This window comes from Urocitellus parryii, chromosome 4, assembly GCF_045843805.1.
Source record: "Urocitellus parryii isolate mUroPar1 chromosome 4, mUroPar1.hap1, whole genome shotgun sequence".
Lineage (NCBI taxonomy): Eukaryota > Metazoa > Chordata > Mammalia > Rodentia > Sciuridae > Urocitellus > Urocitellus parryii.
In genome coordinates, this window is record NC_135534.1 from 121,291,316 (window position 1) to 121,319,239 (window position 27,924).

The 27,924-nt window shown below is 36.8% G+C and overlaps 1 protein-coding gene across 1 annotated transcript in view; it reads left to right on the forward strand.

Annotated features, from left to right (window-relative positions):
* Positions 1–27,924, forward strand: part of LOC113187043 (beta-galactosidase-1-like protein 2) — a 94,250-nt gene that overhangs the window by 16,805 nt on the left and 49,521 nt on the right. The window contains exons 4-5 of the mRNA XM_077796987.1: positions 16,996–17,088; positions 17,232–17,429. Coding sequence (XP_077653113.1) covers positions 16,997–17,088; positions 17,232–17,429 — 290 coding nt within the window. The 5' untranslated portion in view covers position 16,996. The remainder of the gene's footprint in view (positions 1–16,995; positions 17,089–17,231; positions 17,430–27,924) is intronic.

Here is a 27,924-nt window from a genome sequence, read left to right on the forward strand (position 1 = left end):
TGACGCAGGACTAGCGGTGCAGGACTCCCAGCTATTGCTATCACCAGTGCTGACAACAGGTCCCTTGAACCAGCTATCAGGGGAGTTGCTGCTACCTGAGGGCAAATAAATTCGCTGGGGGCCCTCAGCCCCAAGCCCTACAAACTTAGGGTCTGAGGGAGGCAAACAGAAAGGGTGTGCCCAGGCACCCATGAAAACAGGGCTCCCAGGAGCAGCAGACCTGGCGTGTAGTCAGTATTGTGGTGAGTGTCACAGGTGAGCGGGGCCTGGCTTGAGGAACCACAAGAGAAGGCCCTAGGCACTCAGGATTAGAGACCCACACAGTCTGGGAAGAAGAGCTGAGGCACAGTGATTGGTTCCCACCTATCAAGAAGAAAAGCCTGGCCCAGTGGGCATAGGATGAGAAGTTAATCGAGCTATATGACTGCATTTATTATTATTATTTTTTTTTAATGATTATTATTAGTATTTTTTTTAATTTTATTTTCACTTTTTGTTGTTGATGTAGTTGTTGTTCTTTAACGTTCCTATTAATGGTTTCAATTTTTTTAAATTCTTTTTATTTTATTAGTATTACTATTATTTTTTAAACTTTAATTTCCATTTTTTTACTATCATTATAAAATTTTTTCTTTTTTTCTTTTTTTTTTTTGTTGGTTTTAAATTTTTATTTTTTTTCGTTTCTTCTTTCTTTCTTTTCACTTTTTTTTTCTTTTGTCTTCTCACTTCTTTCAATTTTCCTATTCCACCTTCCTTGAATTCTACCTGCCTACACTCATTCTCTTTAGTGACTTCTTCCCTCCCCTTCTAATATCTCTCCTCCCCAGTATCACACTAATTGGAGGAGGATCACAGCCACTACCTGCCCTGAAAGGGTGACTTTTCAACTATACAAGAGCAATATAATTAAATAGAGGGGGAAAATATCAAAGACACAACAATTTCACCAAGCAGAAAGAAACGCCAGCAGTATGAAACGACAAGGAAAGAAAGGACCACAGGCAATGCAGGTCAACTCAACTTTAGAAGAGGTAATAGCTGCAACAGATGGAATGTCAGATAGAGAGCTCAGGACATACATTCTTCAGATGATCTGGAGTCTCAAGGAAGACATGAGACAGCAAAATCAGACAATGAAAGATCATATTGACAAACAAATCCAGGAAATAAAAGATCAATTTCACAGGGAGATAGAGGTAATAAAAAACAAACAAATAGAAATACTAGAGATGCAGGAATCAATAAACCAACTTAAAAACTCAATTGAGAATACTACCAGCAGAGTTGATCACTTAGAAGATAGAACATCAGACAATGAAGACAGAATATTTCAACTTGAAAAGAACATAGATAGCTCAGCAAGTCTACTAAGAAACCATGAGCAGAACATTCAAGAACTATGGGATAATATCAAAAGACCAAACTTAAGAGTCATTGGGATACAGGAAGGCACAGAGCTCCAAACCAAAGGATTAAGCAATCTATTCAGTGAAATAATACAAGAAAACTTCCCAGACTTGAAGAATGAGACAGAATCCCAAATCCTAGAAGCCTACAGGACGCCGAATGTGCAAAATCATAAGAGATCCACACCTAGACACATTATAATGAAGATGTCCAACATACAGAATAAGGAGAGAATTTTAAAAGCTACAAGGGAAAGGAAGCAGATTACATTTAGGGGTAAACCAATCAGGATAACAGCTGATCTCTCAACACAGACTCTAAAAGCTAGAAGATCCTGGAATAACATATTTCAAACGCTTAAAGAAAATGGATTCCAACCAAGAATCGTGTATCCGGCGAAATTAAGCTTCAGATTAGAAGATGAAATGAAAACCTTCCATGATAAACAAAAGTTAAAAGAATTCGCAGCTAGAAAACCATCTCTTCAAAAAATCCTTGGCAAAACATTACAGGAAGAGGAAATGGAAAATAACATTGATAACCAACAATGGGAGGTAGGACAGTAAAGGGGGGAAAGTAGTCAAAGAGGATAACAAATCAGGTATAGTAACATCAATAAACAAATATGGATAGAAGAACAAACCATATCTCAATAATAACCCTAAATGTTAATGGCTTAAACTCACCAATTAAGAGACACAGGCTAGTAGAATGGATCACAAAACAAGACCCAACAATATGCTGTCTACAGGAGACGCATTTGATAGGAAAAGATGTACATAGACTGAAGGTGAAAGGTTGGGAAAAATCATATCACTCATATGGACCACGGAAACAAGCAGGAGTGTCCATACTCATATCTAATAAAATAGATTTCAAGCCAAAGCTCAAAAGGGATAAAGAAGGACACTTCATACTGCTCAAGGGAACCATACACCAACAAGACATAACAATCATAAATATATATGCCCCAAATAATGGTGCAGCCGTGTTTATCAAGCAAACTCTTCTCAAGTTCAAGAGTCTAATAGACCACCATACAATAATCATGGGAGACTTCAACACACCTCTCTCACCACTGGACAGATCTTCCAAACAAAAGTTAAATAAGGAAACTATAGAACTCAATAACACAATTAACAACCTAGACTTAATTGACATATATAGACTATACCACCCAACATCAAGTAGCTACACTTTTTTCTCAGCAGCACATGGAACCTTCTCAAAAATAGACCATATACTATGTCACAGGGCAACTCTTAGACAATACAAAGGGGTAGAGATAATACCATGCATCTTGTCTGATCATAATGGAATGAAACTGAAAATCAATGATAAAAGAAGAAAGGAAAAATCAAGCATCACCTGGAGAATGAACAATAGGTTGCTGAGTGATCAATGGGTTTTAGAAGACATCAAGGAGGAAATTAAAAAATTCCTAGAGTTAAATGAAAACACAGACACAACATATCGGAATCTATGGGACACATTGAAAGCAGTTCTAAGAGGAAAATTCATTGCTTGGAGTTCATTCCTCATAAAAAGAAAAAACCAACAAATAAATGATCTCATACTTCATCTCAAAATCCTAGAAAAAGAAGAGCAAAACAACAGCAAAAGAAGTAGAAGGCAAGAAATAATTAAAATCAGAGCTGAAATTAATGAAATTGAAACAAAAGAAACAATTGAAAAAATTGACAAAACTAAAAGCTGGTTCTTTGAAAAAATAAATAAAATTGACAGACCCTTAGCCATGCTAACGAAGAGAAGAAGAGAGAGAACCCAAATTACCAGCATACGGGATGAAAAAGGCAATATCACAACAGACACTTCAGAAATACAGAAGATAATAAGAAAGTACTTTGAATCCTTATACTCCAATAAAATAGAAGATAGTGAAGGCATAGATAAATTCCTTGAGTCTTATGATCTGCCCAGATTGAGCCAGGAGGATATAGACAACCTAAACAGACCAATAACAATAGAGGAAATAGAAGAAACCATCAAAAGACTACCAACTAAGAAAAGCCCAGGACCGGATGGGTATACAGCAGAGTTTTACAAAACCTTTAAAGAGGAACTAACACCAATACTTTTCAAGCTATTTCAGGAAATAGAAAAAGAGGGAGAACTTCCAAATTCATTCTACGAGGCCAACATCACCCTGATTCCGAAACCAGACAAAGACACTTCAAAGAAAGAAAACTACAGACCAATATCTCTAATGAACCTTGATGCAAAAATCCTCAATAAAATTCTGGCGAATCGGATTCAAATACATATCAAAAAAATTATACACCATGATCAAGTAGGATTCATCCCTGGTATGCAAGGTTGGTTCAATATACGGAAATCAATAAATGTTATCCACCACATCAATAGACTTAAAAACAAGAACCATATGATCATCTCGATAGATGCAGAAAAAGCTTTCGACAAAGTACAGCATCCCTTTATGTTCAAAACTCTAGAAAAATTAGGGATAACTGGATCATACCTCAACATTGTAAAAGCAATCTATGATAAGCCACAGGCCAGCATCATTCTGAATGGAGAAAAATTGAAAGCATTCCCTCTAAGATCTGGTACAAGACAGGGATGCCCTCTCTCACCACTTCTGTTCAACATAGTCCTCGAAACACTGGCCAGAGCAATTAGGCAGACGAAACAAATTAAAGGCATAAAAATAGGAAAAGAAGAACTTAAATTATCACTATTTGCAGATGATATGATTCTATACCTAGCAGACCCAAAAGGGTCCACAAAGAAGCTATTAGAGCTAATAAATGAATTCAGCAAAGTGGCAGGATATAAGATCAACACGCATAAATCAAAGGCATTCCTGTATATGAGCGACAAATCCTCTGAAACGGAAATGAGGACAACTACTCCATTCACAATATCCCCCAAAAAAATAAAATACTTGGGAATCAACCTAACAAAAGAGGTGAAAGATTTATACAATGAAAATTACAGAACCCTAAAGAAAGACATAGAAGAAGACCTTAGAAGATGGAAAAATATACCCTGCTCATGGATAGGCAGAACTAACATCATCAAAATGGCGATATTACCAAAAGTCCTATATAAGTTCAATGCAATGCCAATCAAAATCCCAACAGCATATCTTATAGAAATCGATAAAAGAATCATGAAATTCATATGGAATAATAAAAGACCCAGAATAGCAAAAACAATACTAAGCAGGAAGTGTGAATCAGGTGGTATAGCGATACCAGACTTCAAACTATACTACAGAGCAATAGTAACAAAAACAGCATGGTACTGGTACCAAAACAGGCGGGTGGACCAATGGTACAGAATAGAGGACACAGTAACCAATCCACAAAACTACAACTATCTTATTTTTGATAAAGGGGCTAAAAGCATGCAATGGAGGAAGGATAGCATCTTCAACAAATGGTGCTGGGAAAACTGGAAATCCATTTGCACCAAAATGAATCTGAATCCCTATCTCTCGCCGTGCACAAAAGTTAACTCAAAATGGATCAAGGAGCTTGATATTAAATCAGAGACATGCATCTGATAGAAGAAAAAGTTGGTTATGATCTACACGCTGTGGGATCGGGCTCCAAATTCCTCAATAGGACACCCATAGCGCTAGAGTTAACAACTAGAATCAACAAATGGGACTTACGCAAACTAAAAAGTTTTTTCTCAGCAAAAGAAACAATAAGAGAGATAAACAGGGAGCCTACATCCTGGGAACAAATCTTTACTCCACACACTTCAGATAGAGCCCTAATAACCAGAATATACAAAGAACTCAAAAAATTAGACAATAAGATAACAAATAACCCAATCAATATATGGGCCAAGGACCTGAACAGACACTTCTCAGAGGAGGACATACAATCAATCAACAAGTACATGAAAAAATGCTCACCATCGCTAGCAGTCAGAGAAATGCAAATCAAAACTACCCTAAGATACCATCTCACTCCAGTAAGACTGGCAGCCATTAGGAAGTCAAACAACAATAAGTGCTGGAGAGGATGTGGGGAAAAGGGCACTCTTGTTCATTGCTGGTGGGACTGCAAATTGGTGCAGCCAATTTGGAAAGCAGTATGGAGATTTCTCGGAAAGCTGGGAATGGAACCACCATTTGACCCAGCTATTCCCCTTCTCGGTCTATTCCCTAAAGCCCTAACAAGAGCATGCTACAGGGACACTGCTACATCGATGTTCATAGCAGCTCAATTCACGATAGCAAGACTGTGGAACCAGCCTAGATGCCCTTCAATAGATGAATGGATAAAAAAAATGTGGCATTTATATACTATGGAGTATTATTCTGCATTAAAAAATGACAAAATCATAGAATTTGGAGGGAAATGGATGGCATTAGAGCAGATTATGCTAAGTGAAGCTAGTCAATCTTTAAAAAACAAATACCAAATGACTCCTTTGATATAAGGGGAGTAAACAAGGACAGGGTAGGGACGAAGAGCTTGAGAAGAAGATTTACATTAAACAGGGATGAGAGGTGGGAGGGAAAGGGAGTGAGAAGGGAAATTGCATGGAAATGGAAGGCGATCCTCAGGGATATACAAAATGTCATACAAGAGGAAAGGAGGGGTAAGACAAGATAATACAAATGGAAGAAATGATTTACAGTAGAAGGGGTAGAGAGAGAAAAGGGGAGGGGAGGGGGGATAGTAGAGAATAGGACAGACATCAGAATACATCAGACACTAGAAAGGCAATATGTCAATCAATGGAAGGGAAACTGATGTGATACAGCAATTTGTATACGGGGTAAAAGGGGGAGTTCATAATCCACGTGAATCAAACCGTGTAATATGATGTATTAAGAACTATGTAATGTTATGAACGACCAATAAAAAAAAAATCAGAATATATTTACAATATACAGTAAACAATTGTGAAATTAAATTTTAAAGTATCATAATGTCCCAAATCAGAAAATATTTAGGTATAAATTTAAGAAAATGCATCCAAGACCTCTATATTAAAAGTAATATAAAGTATTGCTGAAAGAAATTAAAGAAGACCCGAAGAAGTGGAAAGTTATACCACATTCATAGGTTGAAAAATTCAGTATCATTAAGATTTAAATTCGTTCAACTGATCTACAGAATCAATTGGAATCAATGCAATTCAATTAAAATTTTAGCAAAATTTCTTTTTGGAAGGTGTCAGAATTTGACAATTTCATTTGTAAAGTATACAGAAAAACAAAGGACCTAGAACTGCCAAGCATTGAATATTTATTAATGAAAATTCAATGTAATATTGAATACTGAAAAATACAAGAATAAAGTTAGAAGGTCTTACTCTACCTTATTTCATGACTTTCTAGAGAACTATAAAGATCAAGAGCATGTCATATTAGAGTAAGGATAGGCATATTAATGGAACAGAAGAGAGTATACAGGAATGTTACAAATATATGTATTTGTATATACTTTTATACATGTATTATATATATATATATATATATATATTCTTCTCTATAGGAATATATATACACATATGTATGTATATATAGATATTGTGTATATATATATATATACACACATACATACATACATACATATACTGATTTATGACAAGAGAGAAAAGAAAAGCAATTCAGTGAGTAAAGGGACTCTTAAATAAATGGTGCTGAAAGAGCTGGATCAAGAGTTCAAAAGAATGAAGCATAACTTCAATTTCTACCTCTCACAAAGATGAAGAATCACATGTGAGGAATGGAGGAACATTAGATATGACAAGGGAAGAGAGGGAATGGATAGGGCAATGGGGTAGGAAAGATGGTGGAATGAGATAGACATCATTACCCTAAGTCCATGTTTGAAGATATGAATGGTGTGACTCTACTTTGTGTACAACCAGAGATATGAAAAATTGTGCTCTATATGTGTACTCTGAACTGAAATGTATTCTGCTGTCATGTGTAATAAATTAGAATAAATAAATTTAAAATGGAAAAAAATGGCAATAAGAAGACACTAAGCCACAGACAATGAGAATAGAACACACGTATCCGATAAAGAACTTGGAACTGCAACTCAATGATAAGAGGACATCTTGAAATTTTTAAAAATGGTGACAGGATTCAACAAGTACTTACAAAATAAGAGACACATAGATGAGCTAATAAATACTTGAAAAAATACTCAATATCATCAGATATCATGGTAATGCAAATTAAAATAAAAATGAGCAGACTCATTTTAGGTAGTAGTAGAGAACTTTCCTACCACGTTCAAGGTCCTGGGTTCAATCCCTAGCACAGGAGGAAAAAATAAAAATAAAAAAGAGCTAGTACTTCAAATCTGCTACAAAGATTGAAATTAAAATTCCTGAAACATCAAATATTGGCAAGAATTCAGAGCCACTGGAATTGCCATACATTGATGGCAGAAAAGGGACATGTAACAACCACTCTGGGAATTGTTTGGTTGTGGTTATTTTTTGCTTTTTCTCAAAAACAAGTATTTCTAAAATCTATGCACTAAAAAGCAATGGAAACCTGTTAGCAGTGAGACTATCTAGCTTCAGATTTGTGTTCTCTTAGAGGTAAAATGAATTAGGGTGCCTTGGAATATTATCTGTGTCCAGCCCTTAGGCAGGAAGTACAAATGATAGGCAGTACCACTTTTAGTACCAAAATGCAAAGCAGCTATCAAATAGACAGAGGAGCCACTGGTGAAGGGGCTCTCATTGGCCAAAGATGGAACTTAAAGTAACCCCATTTGTGCAAAAGTCTGTAGGTATCAAATCTGTGCATTACTGGGTATGTGAATCTAACTAGCAACACTATTCTCCAAATACATCAGAAGAGGGTTTGCTGTTTTCTTCTGTACCACTTGCCTGAAGCATGTTCAGTAGTGTATGGGAGCTACAGTGTTCCTTGGTCAGTGCAGTCCATTTCTTTTTAGAAAAAAATAGAGTAGCAATTGTTCTTTATCAGTGTTCCGGTAAGGGAAGATTGTGTGACAGGGTTTAGAACTGCCTGTGGCAAACTGTTTTCTTTTTTTTTTTTTTAACTTTTTAAATTAACTCTTAATATATCGAAGTTCTACATGTAAATAATCTAAGTCAAATATTTTGATAAGACTTTTAATGAAAACTATAGCCTTCTTTCTCATCTTACCCCACTCCTGGTTCCTGTTCTTCAGAGTCATTTTCAAAGCATTTATTTGTTTTTTTTTTCTGGTAATTATTTACAGAGGTCAAAACAGCATGCTTAAACTATTATTGATTTTTAATTTTAGGTAAATTTATTCATCTCTATGGGAAATTGGAATTTATAGCTCCTGACTTCTTCTACCCTCACTCTGCCTATCATATCAATAGTTTTGGTTAAGTCAATGTTCAATATTTACATTACTATACATATTGTTTATTGTTGAGCCTCAGTGTTCTATGGTATCCTTGCACAATAATGTAATTTTGGAAATCCTCAATCTTCTCTTACTAGACAATTAGAATACTAGCTAAGTAAGAATTAATAGATATTTGACTGTAGTCCAGACTTTGAAATAATATATTTTAATTAGATAATGCAGCTATAATTCTAATTTAATTTTGTATAAAATATAATTAATAATACCAATTCAAATACTAATGTAATAATTCATGCAGATAACACTATTTATAATAATACTATTGTAATACTAACATAAAAATAAATACTGGGAGAAGGTTAGGGGCTGTATCTTAGTGGTTTACATAGTATATGAGAAGCCCTGAGTTTGTTTTCTAGCACTGAAAATAATTAAATAAATTTAAAATAATAAAAAAAAACAAGTACTAGGAAAATGATGTGGCAAAATATATACTCTAGAATATAAAATTGAATTGGCAGTTTTGCCCTGAGACATAAGGGGTAGTAAAAAGATTGGAATAGGTTTTGGTTAGGGAGCCAGACTCCAAATGGATCAGAAACTCAAATGTAAAACAAAATTACCATAGTGTATGATTCTGTGTCCATGAAAGTAAAATCAACCTCGTTGAGAACAAAGAAAATTACATTTATTCAGGGCTAATTAAGATTGTAATTTTGGAAAACAGAGATTCAAATAGTTTTGAAAATGTGCTTTTTGGCCTTGTTCAAAGTGGAAAACCACAAAGGGTAATGGGGTGGTGCCTTCATCATTTGCTTGTCAGGAATTGCGATTGATATGAACAGGAGTTAAGCTGTTTTCTATGGAAGGGATTGGGTGTGATCTCAATATCTGTGCAATTTAGGGAAATCAGGAAGGCTTCAAGAATGGTGAAAGAAAAATGAATTGTGGTTTGGCCTAATTTTTAGTCACAGTGCATCTGGGCAGGTAGGCCAGTTCAAAAAGGTCAGTGAAGATATGTCTGAGATCTGTTTAACAATGGCCTCCCGACTCCATTTTAAGTGTTGCTGAACCAATGCAACTCCCTTTTGATTTTTCTTCCCTGACATATGTATATAACATTCTTAAAATGATAAAATTTTATAACTGAAGCACAGATCTCTTATTGCCAGAGCCTAGAGAGGGGATGGAGGAAAGAAGTAGGTGTGGCTACAAAAATGCAATTCCTGTGGTGATGGAAAGATTCTGTAATTTCTGTGTACCAGTGTCAACATCTTGGTTGCTATATTGTATTTGGTTATTTTTTAATTATGCTTAGTACTTGGGTTCATTTTGACAAAATCATACATGCAAGGAATTTGATTTCAATCCCCATTCCCACCTTTTTTTCTCCTCCCTTCTCCTATTCTTCCTCTACTGATCTTCCTTTCACTCCTTTGTTATTTTTTTATTGGTTCTTTCTTCTCATAAGAATGAAATTGCCTTTTGTACATTTAGGTGTGTAAATAACATCATTTCGCTATATTCATTCCATATTTCTTTTCTAAAAAATATTTATTCTTTAGTTATAGGTAGACAAAATATCTTCACTTCACTTTATGTGGTGCTGAGGATCAAACCCAGCACCTTACGCATGCTAGGCGAGCACTCCACCTCTGCACCACAACCCCAGCCCTTCATTCCATATTTCTTCCCCTTTCCCTTCCTTCCTTCTTCCTTCTTATTCTCCTTCTTCTAGCCATTAATCTTCCCTACATGCTTATGATATTAATCCCCACCCCCATTGCTTTCTTTCCCTTATTTTACTCTAGCTTCCATATATGAGAGAAAACATTGATTTTTTATTTTCTGTGTCTGGCTTATTTCACTTTGCATGAGGTTTTCCACATTCATCCATTTACTGGCAAATGCCATTATTTCATTATTTTTTATGGTGAGTAAAACTCCAGTGTATGTATATACCACATTTTCTCGATCCACACATCTATTGACAGACATCTGAGTTGATTGCATAATTTGGCTATTGTAAATTCTGCTGCTATAAACAGTGAGGTGGATGTATTGCTATAGTATACTGATTTTAGTTCTTTTGGATAAATACTGAGGAGTGGGTTAGTTGTGTCTTATGGTGGTTCTATCCATAGTATTTTGAGGAATCTCCACATTGCTTTCCAGAGTGGTTGTAATAATTAGCAGTCCTCCCAACAATGGATCAGTGTACGTTTTCTCCCATATCCTCCTCAGCATTCATTATTGGTTGTGTTCTTGAAATTGCCTTTCTGACTGAAATAAAATGAAATCTTAGTATATTTCTGATTTGCATTTCCCTGATTGCTAGAGATGTTGAACATTTTTTTCATGTATTTATTTGTTGGCCATTTGTGTTTTCTTCTTTTGAGAAATGTCTCTTTACTTCTTTTACACATTTATTGGTTGGATTATTTGTTTTTTTGGAATTTAGTTTTTGCATTCTTTATATATAATGGGTATTTATCTCATCAGAGGAGTAGCTAGCAAAGATTTTTTCCCATTTTGCAAGCTCTCTCTTCATGCTCTTAATCATTTCTTTTGCTGTGTAGAAGCTTTTTAATTTGATGGCATCCCACCTATTGATTCTTGATTTTATTTCTTGAGCTTTAAGGGTCTTGTTGAGGAAGTTGATGCCTGGATGTATATGATGGAATGTTGATCCTATGTTTTGTTCCAGCAGTTGCAAGATTTCTGGTGTAATTCCTAATCCCTTTGCTCCATTTTGATTTGACTTTAATGCAGGGTGAGAGAGAGGCATCTAATTTCATTCTCCTACATATGTATATCCAGTTTTCCCTGCACCATTTGCTAAAAAGGTTGTCTTTTCCCCAGCATATATATGGGCACGTTTTTCAAGTGTCAAATGATTGTAAATATATGAGTTGGTCTCTGTCATCTATTCTGTTTCATTGGTCTTCATGTCTATTTTGATGTCAACACAATGCTGTTTTTTGCTCACTATAGCTGGTTGGTATAATTTGAGATGGGGTATTGTGATGCCTACTATACAATTTTTCTTGCTCAGAATTGCTTTGGTTGTTCTGGGTATCTTACTCTTCCAAATGAATTAAAGGACTTTTTTTTCTAGATATATGGAATGTCATTGGTATTTTCATAGGTATTGCATTGAGTCTGTATATTACTTTTGTAGTTAGGCCATTTTGACAACATTAATTCTGCCTGTCCAAGAACATGCAAGGTCTTCTGAGATCTTCCATTTTACTCAAGAAAAAAAAAAACCCTGAGGCCATCCTTGACTTCAAATTCTACATCTAATTAATTGGCAAGTCCTGTGGCTGTACTTCTAAACATGTCCAGAATCAGACCACTTCACACTATCTACATTGCTCCCACCCTGGTCCAAACCAGCATCAACTCTCACATATTGAAAGAAAGCCCTTTCTTTTCTTTATCCTTGCCCCAGGCATTTAGAACATGCTAACAAGGAAGTCTGATCACACCACTTCTTGGTTTAAAGCACTCCAGTGGCTTCCCAGATCACTCAGATCAAAAGTAAAGCTGTTCCTTTGATCTCCAAGTCCCTGAACAATTTAGACTCCTCATTAACCTTTCTGATTTTATCAGCCTTCTGTCTTAAAGCCTCATCTTTCCTCAAGTTTCTCTGGCTTTTTCAAGTTTACCAGAGTGTTCCTGCCACAGGGCTTGAAGTTACCTGCCTGAAAAAGCTTTCCCACCCACCCACCTATGTACTAAGATGATTCACTACCTTACTTTTTACATTTACTCATTTACTCAGCTGTAACCTCCCTCCCCTGTACTGGGTATTGAATCCAGGGCATTGAGAATGCTAGGCAAGTGCTCTACTACTGAGCTATAATCCCACACCTTTTATTTTATTTTGAGACAGAGTCTTGTCTAGGCTGGTCTTAAATTTTCCTGCCTCACCCCCACCCCCAGTGCTGTGATTATAGGTATATGCTACCATGCCCACTGACATGTCACCCTCTTGTTAAGACTTTCCTAGCCCCCTTACATAAAATAAAGCTTAAATCACAAGACTACAATAGGATCTATAGTCAATACCATTTTTGAAAATGAGGAAAATATGTCCATACAAGCAGTCATGCATGTTTTGTAGGACCACCTACAAATCACAGGATATTGATTAATTTTAAAGATTTAATTAACTTTTAGAGAACTTTTTTCTCTCTCTCAGGGCCTTGTGTATGCTGTTTGCTTTTATAGTGAGACCAAATTGCCCAGGCTAGCCTCAAACTCATAATCCTCCTGCCTAAGCCCTTGAATAACTGGGATTACAAGTGTGCAGTATTATTCCTGGCTCAGGACATTTTTCAAAAATGAAATTAATTGTAATTCTAGTGTTCACTGTCAATCTGTTTGCCGATGTAAATAATTGTATTACCCTTCACATAAGGTAAGTCTGACTCCCAAAATATGCACATATAAGAGTAATGTGAATTGTTTAATATTATAAAATAAAGATAATAAACTGAGGAAAGAGACAAAGACTAGGAAACTGGAAACTCAAAGGATGGTGAAGACTAGGTTTGGAAGAGACAATGAAAAGAAAGAGATAGTTATTACTGTGGCCAGGAATAACATCATAGGATTTATATCTTGATGATGGGATCGTTTTACTATTGAGGGTAGTATGTAATTCTATAATTTAGAAGTATGAAAAAGATGGCCTAGTATTTCATTGACAAGGATGAAGATGTCACCATCTACAATAATGTCAGGAAATGAAAAGAGAAAAGGCAATCAGCCAAGTCTCTTTAGAAAGTATCCCATTGGGGTCATTTACTGTGAACTTCAATTATGTGGGCAAAAAACAAATAATACCAGCAAAAGTGAAAATACAGTTCCTATGGATAACCGCAAGTAGGAAAAAAAAAATTGTAGGGAAATAACCTGAAACAACATAGTTGTTATAAATTAAGAAAATTACAGAAAAAGTCAAGTTCCAATAGTAGAGTGGAATTTAGAAGGAGGTTTGCTTTTGACATATTTCAGGGGCATTGCCAAGAATAAACAGGAGGTCTAAAATTTAAGGAGAAAAGAGGGAGATGAAAAGTGCACTTATGAAATTAGGAAAGAAGGAATTTGATTTTTTTTTTTTTTTTTGGTGGGGTATGGAGTTTGAACCGAAGGGCACTTAACTACCCAGCCACATCTCCAGCCCTTTTAAAAATATTTTATTTAGAGACTGGGTCTCTCTGAGTTGCTTAGGGCCTCACTAAGTTGCTGAGAGGCTGACTTTGAAGTCACCATCCTTCTTCCTCAGCCTATGGAGCCACTGGGATTACAGGCATTTGCCACCACGCCCAGGAGAAGCAGCAATTTAACAAAGAAATCATCAATCACAAAGCTTCCCAAATATCTGTCAAACTTTCAGTTATTTAGTGGTAGAGGCAGAGGAATGGAGAATCCATAATCAGGATATGGGCAAGAATTGACTTAGGAAAAAATAGCCTAACCCAAAATAAAGATACCACCTTTAGGGAAAGTTTGTCTACTGGAAGATAGAGATGGAAAGCTATTTTTAATTCTCTCTTCAGTTCCAGGTAAATTTGCTATAAAGAATTCACACACACACACACACACACACACACACACACACATACACACATACAAATAATTTTTAAAGAAAAGAGTTAAGTAACTTCTTTTGGAGCCTGTATCTGGATTATGTATAAATTAAGCTGGGAGAATTTTAAATGCTGGAACTCCCACCCAAGTGGGGAGCCTGCAATGGTTGTCCTCCCCACAAAACAAAAGAGGGCTGGGGATGTGGCTCAAGCGGTAGTGCGCTCGCCTGGCATGCGTGCTGCCCAGGTTCGATCCGGACACAACAACTAAAAAATAAATATTAAAATTTCTCTCTCTCTCTCTTTCTCTTTCTCTTTCTCTCTCTCTCTCTCTCTCTCTCTCTCTCTCTCTCTCTCTCTCCCCCTCCCTCCCTCCCTCCCTCCCCCTTCCCCAACAACACAGGTGCATATGCGCTGGTGAGGTTAAACTAACAACTCCACCTTGACTCTCATTTCCCTACCCTTCACCTTAGAAATAAAGGTGGCGGGAATCGGAGACCTGTAGCTCCTAAATGATAAGAGTGCTTTAGAATTGCCTGGAGGGTGTGTCCCAACTCCAAGGCTGGGCTCCACCCCACCACCCCCCAGTTAAGGGTGCTGTGGACTGTGGATCTGGAGGGGTACAGAGAATTTCTGCTGCTTTTCGGATAAGGTACGTTGTGCCGACAGGACCACGCTTCGAGAACCACCATTCTAGGCAGAATCTAGGACAAATCCAGTAAAAGGAACCAGCCGGCTCTTCCAGGTGGCCTTCTGGGCTTGCTCAACTTTCCCCTAGACTCCTAATCTCTAAAGGAAGGAGGGCATGTTTTGGTCTTCGTTTTTTTGTGTCTCTAGCGCCAGATGCTGGAGACTGGGAGCCCGAGTATGAACAAACCCTGATAGTATGTGGAGGGGAGGGCATCGTGCGTGTAGCGACCTGGACTTTACAGGAAGGCCTTGCAGCTGGCTCATCTCCTGAAGTCAGTAGCAGCACGTGCTGCCCAGGAGCTCACAGCAACACGCCTGGGCTCTGCTGGGAGTGCAGACCACCAGAGGGGAGCGTCCCCCAGGGCAGACATGGGAGGGTCTTGCTCTGGCTGGTGGGATGGAGGAGGAGGTGATCCTCGAGGTGGGCGTTGGGGGACAGGTAGCCGCGGAATGGGTCTGCCCACACGCGAGGGACCAGTCTCCTGGGGAAAAAGGGTGGCTTTGCTGGAGGGGGGGGGAGGGGCGAGGCTGCGGGTGTGGGCCGAGCGCGGTGCCGGTTAGTCCCCCCTTGACCCCGCACCTGGAGGCTGCTACCGGGAGCTGGAACTGCGGCGTCTGCCCAGAGCCGCCCTCACCGGTAAGGTGGGTGCTGGCCAGGCAGCGGCCCCTGGAGTTCACTCATCCCACCGCAGTCGCAGGACTCAATAGCTCTTCCCACACCGGGCTCTCTCATAGCCCTGGGCTGGATTCACAGCCCCAGAACTGAATGGACCTTGACGGCTGGGTTTCCAGTGAAATTGCCTCACATTCGATACCCCTCCCCCGCTGGACATTTCCTTTAGGTTTTCTTAAGGCTCTGCTTCAGGCTTTCTGTCCTCCTCTCTGGAAATCTCTGCTGCAGCATCTCCCCATTTCACTTTCAGCCTCTCTGAACTCTCAGGGAGTCGCTGCATCTCCATTTCTTATCCTCTCAATCTTGCCTAGAAGGTCCTGAGTGCCCTGCTTTTCTAGTTGTTATTTTATTTAATCTTAGGGTCCCTGTTCTGTATTTTCTCTGATTTTCCAAAATTTACATCCCAACTCTTCCTACGGCAATACTCATTAAGTCCAATAAAAGCTGACAGGAACTGGAGACAACTTAGGTTTTTTAGTGATTCTGGCAACACATAGATTTTTTTTTAATTACTGGTAAATTAAAAAATTGACTTGAATATTACAGTGATTATGAGAACTTGTGAAGGGGTGGGGAAAAAGTGGATTGAATCAGTGCACACTATGTGCATGTACTGAAATTTTGTGTATTGAATTGCTACATACAATAGATACATGTTTATAAAAAATTTTAAAAAATAACCGGGGGTGGGGGTGTGTAACTCAGTGGTAGAGCATTTGCTGTAACATTCTCAAGGCCTCCTTGTGTTCTATCCCTGGCAATGCAAAAACAATATGGACATCAACTATTTTTAAAAAATTCTTGAGTGTCTACTATGATTCAGGCAATGCTTTGGGTGCTGGAATAACAACTATGCCCTGTGCATACTGCTTTTCTCCTCCCAGATGGGCACAGCCCTCTTGTCCTTGCTATACAATATTGATTCAGTCCATTCTGGACTGGTAAAAAATTGATACAGAGAGAAAAGAGTATTTGCTCTATGAGTAGCATAAAGAAAAACAAAGGCCACATAAATTATAAAATATGTTCTGGCAATTCAATAATTATATACACAATATATAATTGTGTATAATTATATATTGTGTATATAAATATACACAATACACTGTGTATAATATCATTATGCACAGTTGCAGAGTGAAAAACTTAGGTTAGAGAAAAGAACTGGGACCCTCTTTCTAGAGGAATTTCTTCTACACCCTATTCAATGTTCTTTACAAAGCAACTTCCTTCCTTCCTCCAACCCACCATATCTCTTTGACCACATTCTATCTTATCTGTTTAGCATGTGGCCCTTCCTGGTGAGATTTGAATGTATCCTGTTCCTCGCTTCAGCCTTTTCAGTGATAACTCATCTCAGCCAAGGCCTGTCACACAGGTATGTTTGAGAAAGGAGGACTGGGGAGGTTTTGCTTACCATTGGAGGAATGTTTAGGGCCTCTGAAAAAAAGGTCTTGATTTGCCCAGCCTATGTAAATGGTAACATCTCTAGGATTTCATGTACCATCTCTGTCCTCATAGGATTAATCAAAGTCACCTGATCCCCTCCTACCTGAAAAACCGCAAGTCAGGTCTAAAAGTTGAGGGCTCAAACTTCACACTAGGAGGCTTTCCGTTCCTGATCATAGCAGGCACTATTCACTATTTCCGGGTGCCCAAGGAGTATTGGAGAGACCGTTTGCTGAAGATGAAGGCAGGTGGCTTCAACACCCTCATCACGTGAGTACTTTTTTTGAGTGTTTATTTTAATTTAAGAACTTGTCATCTGAATTCGTAAAGATTGACCTTTTTAGTACTTTCTTTGTTGTTAGAATATCCAAGTCTCCTCTTGATATCCTGAAAATTTCTTGGACCCAGAATTCCAACTTTCAGAGGCAGTGGCAAGTACAAATGGCAGTAGCCCATGTTGTCCCTAACTATTAAAAAATATCATGTCTGGGTCTTAGGCATGGGTCTCATGCCTCCTCAGATAACTTCACTTGTCATTGGACTCATGGCCTGTAGTTTTAAATCCCAGGGTATGATACTGTTCCACAAAATCTTGTCTTTGAAGATGGGATTCATTGAAAATCAGGTTTAGCAAGTAATCAATTAAAGAAAATAATTTTTGTTGTTTGTATGCATAACAGCTACCATTCTGATTGGAGTGAAATGAAATCTTAGAGTGGTTTTGATTTGCATTTTTCTAATTGCTAGTGATGATGAACATTTTTTTCATGTGTTTGTTGATTGATTGTACATCATCTTCTGAGAAGTTTCTCTTCAGGTCCTTGGCCCATTTATTGATTGGGTTATTTGTTTGTTTGTTTTTTTTTTGATGTCTAGCTTTTTGAGTTCTTTATATACCCTAGTGATTAGTGCTCTATCTGATATGTGAGGGGTAATGATTTGCTCCCAATATGTAGGTTCTCTATTCACCTCACAGATTGTTTCTTATAGTTAAGAAGAAACGTTTTAGTTTGAGTCCATTCCATTTATTGATTCTTGATTTTATTCTTGTGCCATAGGAGTCATATTAAGGAAGTTGGGGCCTAATACCATATGATGGAGATTAGGGCCTACTTTTTCTTCTATAGATGCAGGGTCTCTGGTTGTATTCCTAAGTCCTTGATTTATTTTGAGTTGAGTTTTGTGCATGGTGAGAGATAGGGGTTTAATTTCAATTTGTTGCATATGGATTTCCAGTTTTCTCAGCACCATTTGTTGAAGAGACTATCTCTTGAACATCCAATGCATGTTCTTGGCACCTTTGTCTAATATAAGATAATTGTAATTTTGTGGGTTAGTCTCTGTGTCCTCTATTCTGTACCATTGGTTTACTAGCCTGTTTTGGTGCCAGTACCAAGTGTTGGCCAGGATGTGGGGAAAAAGGTTCACTCATATACTGCTGGTGGGATTGCAAATTGGTGCAGCCAAGAAGGAAAGCAATATGGAGATTTCTTGGAAAATTGAGAATGGAACCATTTGACCCAGCTATCCTTCTCCTCTATCTATACCCAAAGGACTTAAAAATAGCATAATACAGTGACACAGCCACATCAATGTTTACAGCAGCACAATTTACAATAGCTAAATTGTGGAACCAACCTATATGCCCTTCAATAGATGAAGGGATAAAAAAGTGGCATATATACATAATGGAATATTACTCAGAAATAAAAGAGAATAAAATCATGGCATTTGCAGGTCAATGGATGGAGTTAGAGAAGATAACGCTAAGTAAAGTTAGCTAAGCCCAAAAAGACAAATGCTGAATGTTTTCTTTGATATAAGGAGGCTGATTCATAGTGGGATAGGGAGAGGGAGCATTGGAGGAATAGAACTCTAGATAGGGCAGAGGGGTGGGAGGGGAAGGGAGGGGGCATGGAGTAATTAATAATGGTTTAATGTGATGATCACTATTATCCAAAGTACATGTATGAAGACATGAATTGGTGTGAATATACTTTGCATACCACCAGAGATATGAAAAGTTGTACTCTATATATGTAATAAGAATTGTAACACATTCTGCTGATATATATAAATAAAATTTTAAAAAAGAAAATAATTCTTTTATTTCTGTCCAAGCTTTGAAATTGCATGTGCAAACTGTTTTGACAATCAGTTTTATTTGTGTATTCTTTTTCAGTGGTTTAGCTATTTTTAAAATACAGGTTTAGAAGGAAAATATCTGGAGTTTAATATGGAAAGTGTTAACAGATGATGTTTTAAAACACTTCCCTTCCAGATTGACATAATTCCTTTTACACATCATTTCTCCTTCATTATTTGTTTGCTTTTGTATAGTACATTTGTTACAGTCTCTGAACCTACATTGATACATCTTTACCACCTATAATTTATATTAGGATTCTTTCTTTTTTAAAATATTTTTTTAAGTTGTCAAATAACCTTTATTTTATTTATTTATATGTGGTTCTGAGAATTGAACCCAGTGCTTCATACATGCTAGGCAAGCGCTCTGCCACCAAGCCACAATCCCAGCCCCTTAGGATTCTTTCTTGACATTGTACCTTCTATGGGTTTTGACAAATGCATAAAGATGTATACCCAGCATTATAATATCACACAGAACAGTTTGCTGCCTAAAAATCCTCTGTGTCCTACCCATTGATCCTTCTCTCCCTGTGAACCCTTGGCAACCACTGGTCTTTTTTTTTTTTTTTTAATGTCCCTTTAGCTTTGCTGTTTCTGATGTCATGTGGTTGTAATCACATATTATGTAGTCTTTTCAGAATGGCTTTTTTAAAATTAGAAATATGCATTTGAAGTTCCTCCATGTCCTTTTATGGTTTGATACCCTATTTCTTTTTAGTCTTAATTAATTTCCGTTGTTTGAGTTTACTAGTTTATTTATCTATTCTCTCCTTGAAGGACATCTTGGTTGCTTCTAAGTTTTATGGATAATGTTGCACGCCAGTTTTTGTGTAGTTGTAAATCTTTAACTCATTTAGATAAATACCAAAGATTATATTGGTATTGACTTTTTATACTTTTGCCAGATCCAAGGTCATCTTGATTTTCTCCTGTTGTTTTGTAGAATTTTGTATTTTACTTTAGATTATGTTCTATTTTAAGTTAATTTTTGTGAGGAGTGTATGGTTTCGGTTTGTATTCTTTTATCTTGTATATTAGATGCTCAGTTGTTGAAAAGACTATTCTTTTTTTTTTTTTTTTTTTTTTTTTTTGGATACTGGTACTGGGGATTGAACCCAGAGTGCTTTACTACTGTACTGCATACTCAGTTCTTTTGTTTTGTTTTTAATGAAGCAACAAATTTCTTTAATTTACAGTAAGCTCATATAAACTGATAAGAAAACCCAGTTCTTTTTATTTTTTTATTTTGAGACAGGTTCTCGCTGAGTTGCCAACACTGATTTCCAACTTGCGATCCTTCTGCCTCAACCTCCGTAGGTACTGAGATTTCAGGCTTGCACCACCATGCCAGTATGGAAAAGATTATTTTTGCTGCATTAATCTATTTGTCTATTCTTTTACTATAGCTTTGCAGTGAGTCTTGAAGTCATGTAGTGTCCATTTGATCATTTCTAATATGTGGGAAAGCAATTGACTTTCTAAGGCATATTAATTAGCCTTATATTCTGCAACTTTTCATATTATAGTTTCCAGAACTTTCAGTTCAATGACAAGAGGCGGTGGTGGGAGGGAAAATCCTTGCCTTGATCCTGATCTTAGTAGGAAAGCTCCATTTTTTTGCTATTTTCAGAAGAACTTTTAGCATTTGTTTCTTATAGTTTATTATTGATTCATTTTGTTATACATGGTATTTGCACTTATAAGAAAGCTTCTAAGTGTAAATCATTGATTTCAGGTCATAATCTTTTCTAATATGTGTATTCAGTGCATTTCCCTCTTATGCACTGCTTTTTTATATATTGCTACTTTAGATAGATTATATTTTTATTTAATTTACTTCAAAATAGTTTTTAATTTCTCTTGACACTACTTTTTTGACCATGTGTTATTTAGAAATATGCTGTTTAATCTCCAAATATTTTGGGACGCTCTAGTTTTTCTGTTACTAATTTCTTGTTTAATCTTACTACACCTTTAAGAGTATATTTTGTCCATCTATTCTTTTATATTTGTCAAGGTATTTTTTGTGACCAAGAATGTGATTTGTCTTGTGAATGTTCCAGGTAAGCTTGAGAAGAATGTATTTTGTGCTGTTGATGGATAAAATATTCTACATATATAATTCAGTCCATTTAATTGATATCATTTAATTAAACAATATCTTCATTGATTTTCTGTCAGCTGGATATGTCTAATACTGATGAAGGATATTTAAATATCCAAATATAATGTTGGATATACCAATTTCTGTTTGCAATTCTAAATGCCTTATGTATTTTTATGCTTTGTAGGCATATATACATTAAGGAGTAAGGCTTTTTGGAGACTTGATTGCATTGTCATTTTCAGAAGAACTTTTAGCATTTGTTTCTTATAGTTTTTTATTGATTATTTTTGTTATACATGATAGTAGAATCCATTTTGATATAATTATAGAAGCATGGAACATATCATATTCTTTTTAGGACTCCATTTTTGTGGATATACATGATGGTGAGATTCACTGTGATGTAATTCATATATGTACATAGGAAAATTATTTCGAATTCATTCCACTGTCTTCCCTTTTCCTGTCCCCCTCTCTTCCTTTTATTCCCTTTTGTCTAATATACTGAACTTCTACCCCCTACCACTTATTATGGGTTAGCTTCCACATATCAGAGAAAACATTTGACTTTTTTTTTTTTTTTTTTTGGAATTGGCTTATTTCACTTAGCATGATGGTCTCCAGATCCATCCATTTACTGGCAAATGGTATAAAGTCATTCTTCTTAATTCCTGAGTAATACTCCATTCTGTATATAGACCACATTTTCTTTATTTATTCATCTGCTGAAGAGTAGCTGAGTTGGTTCCATAGCTTAGCTATTATGAATCGTGCTGCTGTAAACATTGATGTGGCTGCATCACTGTAGTATGCTGATTTTAAATTCTTTGGATATATACTGAGAAGTGAGATAGCTGGGTCAAATGAGGGTTCCATTTTTTTTTTTTAAAGAGTTTTATTACATTTCGAACTGAACTGATTTTTTTTTTTAAAGAGAGAGTGAGAGAGGGGAGAGAGAGAGAATTTTTAATATTTATTTTGTAGTTCTCGGCGGACACAACATCTTTGTTGGTATGTGGTGCTGAGGATCGAACCCGGGCCGCACGCATGCCAGGCGAGCGCGCTACCGCTTGAGCCACATCCCCAGCCCGAGGGTTCCATTTTTTGAGGAATCTCCATACTGCTTCCATAGTGATTGTAGTAATTTGCCATCCCACCAACAATATATACCTTTCCCACCACATTCTCACTAACAGTTATTGTTACTTATATTCTTTTTTTGTTTTATTTGTTCTTTTTAGTTATCCATGATAGAATTCATTTTGATACAATTATACGAGCATGGAATATATCTTATTCTAATTAGGATCCTATTATTATGAATCTATATGATGGTGAGGTTCACTATGGTGTATTCATATATGTACATAGGAAAATTATGTCTATTCATTCCACTGTCTTTCCTTTTTTGTACTCCTCTCCCTTCCCCTTGTTTAATCTACTGAATAACTATTATTCCCCCAACATTTATTGTTACTTATATTTGTGATATTTGCCATTCTGACTGGAGTTAGATATCAGTGTAGCTTTAATTTGCAATTGCTAGAGATGTTGAACATTTTTTTCATATATTTTTGACTATTTCTGTTTTTGAAAAGGGTCTGTTCAGTACCTTCGTCTATTTACTGATTGGGTTATTGGGTGTGTGTGTGTGTGTGTGTGTGTGTGTCTGTGTGTTAAGTTTTTTGAGATCTTTATATATTCTGGAAATTAATACCCTATTTGAGGTGTAGATGGAAAAGATTTTTCTCCCATTTTGTAGAGTCTGTATTCACACTCTTGTGAAGAAGCTTTTTAATTCGATGCCATCCCACTTATTGGTTTTTTGGTTGTACTCTAGAACTTTAGGAGTCTTGTTAATGAAGTCATTTCCTGAGCTGATATGTTAGAGTGTTAGGCATACATTTTCTTCTTGCAGATCCAAGGTTTTCAGTCTAATTCCTAGGCCTTTGATCCACTTTGAGTTGAATTTTTTATTTTATTTTATTTTATTTTATTTTTTTTATTGGTCGTTCATAACATTACATAGTTCTTAATACATCATATTACACGGTTTGATTCAAGTGGATTATGAACTCCCGCTTTTACCCCGTATACAAATTGCTGTATCACATCAGTTACCCTTCCATTGATTGACATATTGCCTTTCTAGTGTCTGATGTATTCTGCTGTCTGTCCTATTGTCTACTATCCCCCCTCCCCTCCCCTCCCCTCCCCTCCCCTCCCCTTTTCTCTCTCTACCCCTTCTACTGTAAATCATGTCTTCCATTTGTATTCTCTTGACTTACCCCTCCTTACCTCTTATATGACATTTTGTATAACCCTGAGGATCGCCTTCCATTTCTATGCAATTTCCCTTCTCACTCCCTTTCCCTCCCACCTCTCATCCCTGTTTACTGTAAATATTCTTCTCAAGCTCTTCGTCCCTACCCTGTCCTTGTTTACACCCCTTATATCAAAGGAGTCATTTGGTATTTGTTTTTTAAAGATTGACTAGCTTCACTTAGCATAATCTGCTCTAATGCCATCCATTTCCCTCCAAATTCTATGATTTTGTCATTTTTTAATGCAGAGTAATACTCCATTGTGTATAAATGCCACATTTTTTTTATCCATTCATCTATTGAAGGGCATCTAGGCTGGTTCCACAGTCTTGCTATCGTGAATTGAGCTGCTATGAACATCGATGTAGCAGTGTCCCTGTAGCATGCTCTTGTTAGGGCTTTAGGGAATAGACCGAGAAGGGGAATAGCTGGGTCAAATGGTGGTTCCATTCCCAGCTTTCCGAGAAATCTCCATACTGCTTTCCAAATTGGCTGCACCAATTTGCAGTCCCACCAGCAATGAACAAGAGTGCCCTTTTCCCCACATCCTCTCCAGCACTTATTGTTGTTTGACTTCCTAATGGCTGCCAGTCTTACTGGAGTGAGATGGTATCTTAGGGTAGTTTTGATTTGCATTTCTCTGACTGCTAGCGATGGTGAGCATTTTTTCATGTACTTGTTGATTGATTGTATGTCCTCCTCTGAGAAGTGTCTGTTCAGGTCCTTGGCCCATTTATTGATTGGGTTATTTGTTATCTTATTGTCTAATTTTTTGAGTTCTTTGTATATTCTGGTTATTAGGGCTCTATCTGAAGTGTGTGGAGTAAAGATTTGTTCCCAGGATGTAGGCTCCCTATTTATCTCTCTTATTGTTTCTTTTGCTGAGAAAAAACTTTTTAGTTTGAGTAAGTCCCATTTGTTGATTCTATTTGTTAACTCTAGCGCTATGGGTGTCCTATTGAGGAATTTGGAGCCCGATCCCACAGCGTGTAGATCATAACCAACTTTTTCTTCTATCAGATGCTGTGTCTCTGATTTAATATCAAGCTCCTTGATCCATTTTGAGTTAACTTTTGTGCACGGCGAGAGATAGGGATTCAGATTCATTTTGGTGCAAATGGATTTCCAGTTTTCCCAGCACCATTTGTTGAAGATGCTATCCTTCCTCCATTGCATGCTTTTAGCCCCTTTATCAAAAATAAGATAGTTGTAGTTTTGTGGATTGGTTACTGTGTCCTCTATTCTGTACCATTGGTCCACCCGCCTGTTTTGGTACCAGTACCATGCTGTTTTTGTTACTATTGCTCTGTAGTATAGTTTGAAGTCTGGTATCGCTATACCGCCTGATTCACACTTCCTGCTTAGTATTGTTTTTGCTATTCTGGGTCTTTTATTATTCCATATGAATTTCATGATTCTTTTATCTATTTCTACAAGATATGCTGTTGGGATTTTGATTGGCATTGCATTGAACTTATAGAGAACTTTTGGTAATATCGCCATTTTGATGATGTTAGTTCTGCCTATCCATGAGCAGGGTATGTTTTTCCATCTTCTAAGGTCTTCTTCTATGTCTTTCTTTAGGGTTCTGTAATTTTCATTGTATAAATCTTTCACCTCTTTTGTTAGGTTGATTCCCAAGTATTTTATTTTTTTGGGGGATATTGTGAATGGAGTAGTTGTCCTCATTTCCGTTTCAGAGGATTTGTCGCTGATATACAGGAATGCCTTTGATTTATGCGTGTTGATCTTATATCCTGCCACTTTGCTGAATTCATTTATTAGCTCTAATAGCTTCTTTGTAGACCCTTTTGGGTCTGCTAGGTATAGAATCATATCATCTGCAAATAGTGATAATTTAAGTTCTTCTTTTCCTATTTTTATGCCTTTAATTTCTTTTGACTGTCTAATTGCTCTGGCCAGTGTTTCGAGGACTATGTTGAACAGAAGTGGTGAGAGAGGGCATCCCTGTCTTGTACCAGATCTTAGAGGGAATGCCTTCAATTTTTCTCCATTCAGAATGATGCTGGCCTGTGGCTTATCATAGATTGCTTTTACAATGTTGAGGTATGATCCTGTTATCCCTAATTTTTCTAGCGTTTTGAACATAAAGGGATGCTGTACTTTGTCGAATGCTTTTTCTGCATCTATTGAGATGATCATATGGTTCTTATTTTTAAGTCTATTGATGTGGTGAATAACATTTATTGATTTCCGTATATTAAACCAGCCTTGCATCCCAGGGATGAATCCTACTTGATCATGATGTATAATTTTTTTGATATGTATTTGAATCCGATTCGCCAGAATTTTATTGAGGATTTTTGCGTCAAGGTTCATTAGAGATATTGGTCTGTAGTTTTCCTTCTTTGATGTGTCTTTGTCTGGTTTCGGAATCAGGGTGATGTTGGCCTCGTAGAATGAATTTGGAAGTTCTCCCTCTTTTTCTATTTCCTGAAATAGCTTGAAAAGTATTGGTGTTAGTTCCTCTTTAAAGGTTTTGTAAAACTCTGCTGTATACCCATCCGGTCCTGGGCTTTTCTTAGTTGGTAGTCTTTTGATGGTTTCTTCTATTTCCTCTATTGTTATTGGTCTGTTTAGGTTGTCTATATCCTCCTGGCTCAATCTGGGCAGATCATAGGACTCAAGGAATTTATCTATGCCTTCACTATCTTCTATTTTATTGGAGTATAAGGATTCAAAGTAATTTCTGATTATCTTCTGTATTTCTGAAGTGTCTGTTGTGATATTGCCTTTTTCATCCCGTATGCTAGTAATTTGGGTTCTCTCTCTTCTTCTCTTCGTTAGCATGGCTAAGGGTCTGTCAATTTTATTTATTTTTTCAAAGAACCAGCTTTTAGTTTTGTCAATTTTTTCAATTGTTTCTTTTGTTTCAATTTCATTAATTTCAGCTCTGATTTTAATTATTTCTTGCCTTCTACTTCTTTTGCTGTTGTTTTGCTCTTCTTTTTCTAGGATTTTGAGATGAAGTATGAGATCATTTATTTGTTGGTTTTTTCTTTTTTTGAGGAATGAACTCCAAGCAATGAATTTTCCTCTTAGAACTGCTTTCAATGTGTCCCATAGATTCCGATATGTTGTGTCTGTGTTTTCATTTAACTCTAGGAATTTTTTAATTTCCTCCTTGATGTCTTCTAAAACCCATTGATCACTCAGCAACCTATTGTTCATTCTCCAGGTGATGCTTGCTTCTTCCTTTCTTCTTTTATCATTGATTTTCAGTTTCATTCCATTATGATCAGATAAGATGCATGGTATTATCTCTACCCCTTTGTATTGTCTAAGAGTTGCCCTGTGACATAGTATATGGTCTATTTTTGAGAAGGTTCCATGTGCTGCTGAGAAAAAAGTGTAGCTACTTGATGTTGGGTGGTATAGTCTATATATGTCAATTAAGTCTAGGTTGTTAATTGTGTTATTGAGTTCTATAGTTTCCTTATTTAACTTTTGTTTGGAAGATCTGTCCAGTGGTGAGAGAGGTGTGTTGAAGTCTCCCATGATTATTGTATGTTGGTCTATTAGACTCTTGAACTTGAGAAGAGTTTGCTTGATGAACACAGCTGCACCATTATTTGGGGCATATATATTTATGATTGTTATGTCTTGTTGGTGTATGGTTCCCTTGAGCAGTATGAAGTGTCCTTCTATATCCCTTTTGATTAGCTTTGGCTTTTAATCTATTTTATTAGATATGAGTATTGACACTCCTGCTTGTTTCCGCGGTCCATATGAGTGATATGATTTTTCCCAACCTTTCACCTTCAGTCTATGTATATCTTTTCCTATCAAATGCGTCTCCTGTAGACAGCATATTGTTGGGTCTTGTTTTTTGATCCATTCTACTAGCCTGTGTCTCTTAATTGGTGAGTTTAAGCCATTAACATTTAGGGTTATTATTGAGATATGGTTTGTTCTTCTATCCATATTTGTTTATTGATGTTACTAAACCTGATTTGTTATCCTCTTTGACTACTTTCCCCCCTTTACTGTCCTACCTCCCATTGTTGGTTTTCAATGTTATTTTCCATTTCCTCTTCCTGTAATGTTTTGCCAAGGATTTTTTGAAGAGATGGTTTTCTAGCTGCGAATTCTTTTAACTTTTGTTTATTGTGGAAGGTTTTAATTTCATCTTCTAACCTGAAGCTTAATTTCGCCGGATACA